General features: G+C 54.3%; 1 protein-coding gene across 1 annotated transcript in view; it reads right to left on the reverse strand.

Moving 5' to 3' along the window:
- LOC108555330 (uncharacterized) overlaps positions 1-575 on the reverse strand; it is a 10884-nt gene extending 10309 nt beyond the window's left edge. Inside the window, exon 1 of the mRNA XM_017910909.1 lies at positions 113-575. Coding sequence (XP_017766398.1) covers positions 113-484 — 372 coding nt within the window. The 5' untranslated portion in view covers positions 485-575. The remainder of the gene's footprint in view (positions 1-112) is intronic.
- Positions 576-792: the final 217 nt, after the last annotated feature.

Raw genomic sequence — 792 nt, forward strand, 5'->3', positions numbered from 1 at the left:
GGCATTCCTTTCGCCACCCCACCAAACGACATTTCCCTAGTCCAAAGCGAGACCTGGGATCGACTGAAGAGATCGGTTTGAAAAAGGCTGTTGTAAAGGTAAACGAACCGACCTTGAGCAGTACGAAAACCTCGAAGCCAGCCATGAGGAGCATCGTGGCTGCGCTGAGGGCCGCCAGAGGAAGAGCCCAGGGTCGTTGTCTGAGCAAGGACCTCGAGTGCGGTCGAGTATCGGCCTCGATCTCCTGGCTCTTCTTTCCAGGAGGCATTTTGAACACCGAAACCGTCCTGTTAGGTGCTGGCACGCTGATGACACTCGCCACGCTGGCCAGGCCGTTCTTGTCCATCGCTACGTCGCTAGGTACCAGGAAGAATTCTGTCGACAACTCGTAGTCCTTCGAGGCTTGGGCTCGTATCGCCGTAGTTCCGGTTGGACCGAGCCAGCTCGCTGTGGCCCACGACAGGATAATCGGGCTCAGTCTCATCGCGTCATCCGTGCTTCCGTGGTTATCTCTGTATGGCTTTTTCTCCAAGTTTCTGTAGCGTCACCGGGACCTGCACCGTTTCCTGCGTAAGCGCATCCTTATGCGCCCGCCTCCCTTTCCACCGAGGAATGGCACACCTGTAATTACGATTCGCCCCGGTAATTAAAGCTTGTCGGTTCATTTGATTAGATTTAGTGGCCGGGTAAGAGAGCGAACACCAGCGCTCTTAATGAGCAACTCCATGGAAATCGTACTAACGCGTGTCGCTAATAGCCCGGCCGACAAATCGATGCAGAAATTGTTATTTT

The sequence above is a fragment of the Eufriesea mexicana genome, unplaced genomic scaffold, assembly GCF_001483705.2.
Source record: "Eufriesea mexicana isolate 0111107269 unplaced genomic scaffold, ASM148370v2 scaffold474474847, whole genome shotgun sequence".
NCBI classification, from domain to species: domain Eukaryota; kingdom Metazoa; phylum Arthropoda; class Insecta; order Hymenoptera; family Apidae; genus Eufriesea; species Eufriesea mexicana.